Source organism: Hippocampus bargibanti, linkage group LG12 (assembly GCF_051943395.1).
Source record: "Hippocampus bargibanti isolate YZ-2025 linkage group LG12, ASM5194339v1, whole genome shotgun sequence".
NCBI lineage: Eukaryota > Metazoa > Chordata > Actinopteri > Syngnathiformes > Syngnathidae > Hippocampus > Hippocampus bargibanti.
The window spans coordinates 11219831-11222042 of record NC_142745.1 but is presented as its reverse complement, the minus strand read 5'-3'; the positions used below and the strand labels follow the sequence as shown (position 1 = coordinate 11222042).

Below are 2212 nucleotides of genomic sequence, written 5' to 3'. Positions count from 1 at the left end.
ACTCAGACCAAAATAACTTTCTGCTGGGCATGGGTCCCTCAAGACTTTGAAACACATGAACTCCCATTTCCCCGATCCCTTCCACAGGGCCTCGTTGAAATCAGAAGGCAATGTTCCAGCTTTGTTTTTGATCAGACCGACATCGCTACCGACAGTATGTGCTGATTACGGAACTGATGAATGGAACAGTTACCTCCACCGTGTCCTGGCTTGTATTCTGCTATCGGGGGTTAATGGATCACAGTCTATTTGTGAGGATTTCTCTATTTAATAAGTCTTGACTATTGTGCCGCGGGTTGTCCTCTGTCTCCTGTCGTCACTAAATACTCCGTTGTTGAGCTTAAATGGCCTGGCTTCCAGCCTCCATCCCATCCCTCGCCCCCATTTGCACCGTGACATCTTTCCTCAGCTCTCCTGAGGTTTGATGGCATATGGGCAAACGGTGTATAAAAGGTCAGTGCCCCTCATCCTTCACTTACTGCCTGTAAGGCCTTCAGAGATTCTGGAAAGTTGTCTTCTTCCCTTGGTCAGCCAATATGGACACGGGTGCAGCGGTGACCATTCTGGTGGTGCTAATGGCACTGGCGGGCGTCAGCCACGGGCTTCGCGTTGGAGGTCCACCGGAGGAGCGCGAAGATATAAAAGGGGCTAGCTCAGTGCACAGCATGGACAACCGCTTGCTGGCAATGGTGAGACAACCAATCAAAATCCTCACATCATCTGCATGTACATCGGCTGCATCTGTACTATTTCTCAAAAATAGCTACAAATAATTACTTTAGTGTAAACATAGCTAAACTTGCTTTCCTGTCGAAACAATTCAAAAATGGACAATTACATGTCCCATATGGCGTGATTATAAAAATACATGAAATATATTTCAATTAATTAAGTTCAGATGCAACACGGAATGCACGATTTTTTGTTTTGAATATCCAGCGCCAACATTACGAGATTACACATTGAGAAAGTGTGTTTTCGTGACATCTGTTATTTGTGATATCACTGTTTCCAATGTCTTTTTTGTTTTTCCAACCATCAGGAGAGCTTCAAAGCGGACAGGAGCTTGGATCATCTGCTGATGGCAATGCTCAGAGCTCTGCTGCTGGGATCTCATAGGGAAGCCCGGAGGTCTGCGCTCCATGAGTCGCAGAGGTTGGTGCAAATTCTTGTTTCTCCCAGCTACACAAATTTTCATTAAAAAAGTGGTTAAACACTGGTGTAGTAGTCTGTGGGTGCTTTGAAATGCGCTTGTAAATTAAATGTATTATTATTATTATTATTATTATTATTATTATTTTATTATTATTACTAAATAAGGGGGTATGGACAACCATGTTGAAAAGATGGTTGGCCAAGTTTGTTTTCACAGCTGCACGACTCACTCATCAAAATCATTTTTTATACTTCTTACCATCCATCAAGAGACAAAAGCATTTTTCATTTTAATCTTCCCATCATTCATCACCCTTTAATTCCCATGTGTCTCCAAATCCTCCTGCGGCCCCAAACCCTTCACCCCTCACCTCTCACCTCCACGGCAGGTTGCCCCGAGGGCCTATCGTGTTGGAGGACCACATCAACTCGCCTGACTGGGAGGAGGCTACCGGCCATATCTGGAGCATGGCGGTGCCCCAGAGGTTTGGCAAGAAATAATATCCTGCTGCAAAGAGAACACTTGAAGGGCAACGAGCTGACAAGGGCGACCTCTGTCCATCAAATGAAACTGAAATGGAAATTCACTTTTTTTCCTCCCTTGAAACCGCACATATATTTAGCTAAAAAAACAAAGCTTAAAAAAAAACTTGAATGTCGCCAACATGATACTGATTGCAGTAAATTCTTGGGCCAAAAAAGGCAAGTGTTTATTTCATAAATCAATTAAATAATAATAAAGGCATTGAACCCGCAGGAGTATATTCCATGTGTTCATTCTCGTATGAGAAAACCATAGCAACAAATAAATGATTGTTAAAAAAGTATTCCCCCAGGCACCTCTCCATTGTCAAAGTCTAGATAAACAAAGGTACAGAGTAAAAATACAGTAAAGTCTCGTTATATCGATATTCAAGGGAGTCCGAAAAATATCGATATAACCGGGACTATCGATATATCCGACCCTGTTTGCATGTAATTTTCTCCGTGCGTGCACAGAAATAGTATCGATATAACCGGGACTATCGATATATCCGATATCGATATAACGAGACTT

The 2212-nt window shown here is 42.7% G+C and overlaps 1 protein-coding gene across 1 annotated transcript; it reads left to right on the top strand.

Annotated features, from left to right (window-relative positions):
• Positions 1–535: 535 nt before the first annotated feature.
• On the top strand, positions 536–1911 carry npffl (neuropeptide FF-amide peptide precursor like). Its single transcript, XM_089009823.1, has 3 exons — positions 536–689; positions 1043–1155; positions 1545–1911. Exons 1-3 carry the CDS (start codon positions 537–539, stop codon positions 1654–1656), a joined length of 378 nt encoding a protein of 125 aa, XP_088865949.1. The 5' UTR covers position 536; the 3' UTR covers positions 1657–1911.
• The last annotated feature ends 301 nt before the right edge of the window (positions 1912–2212 follow it).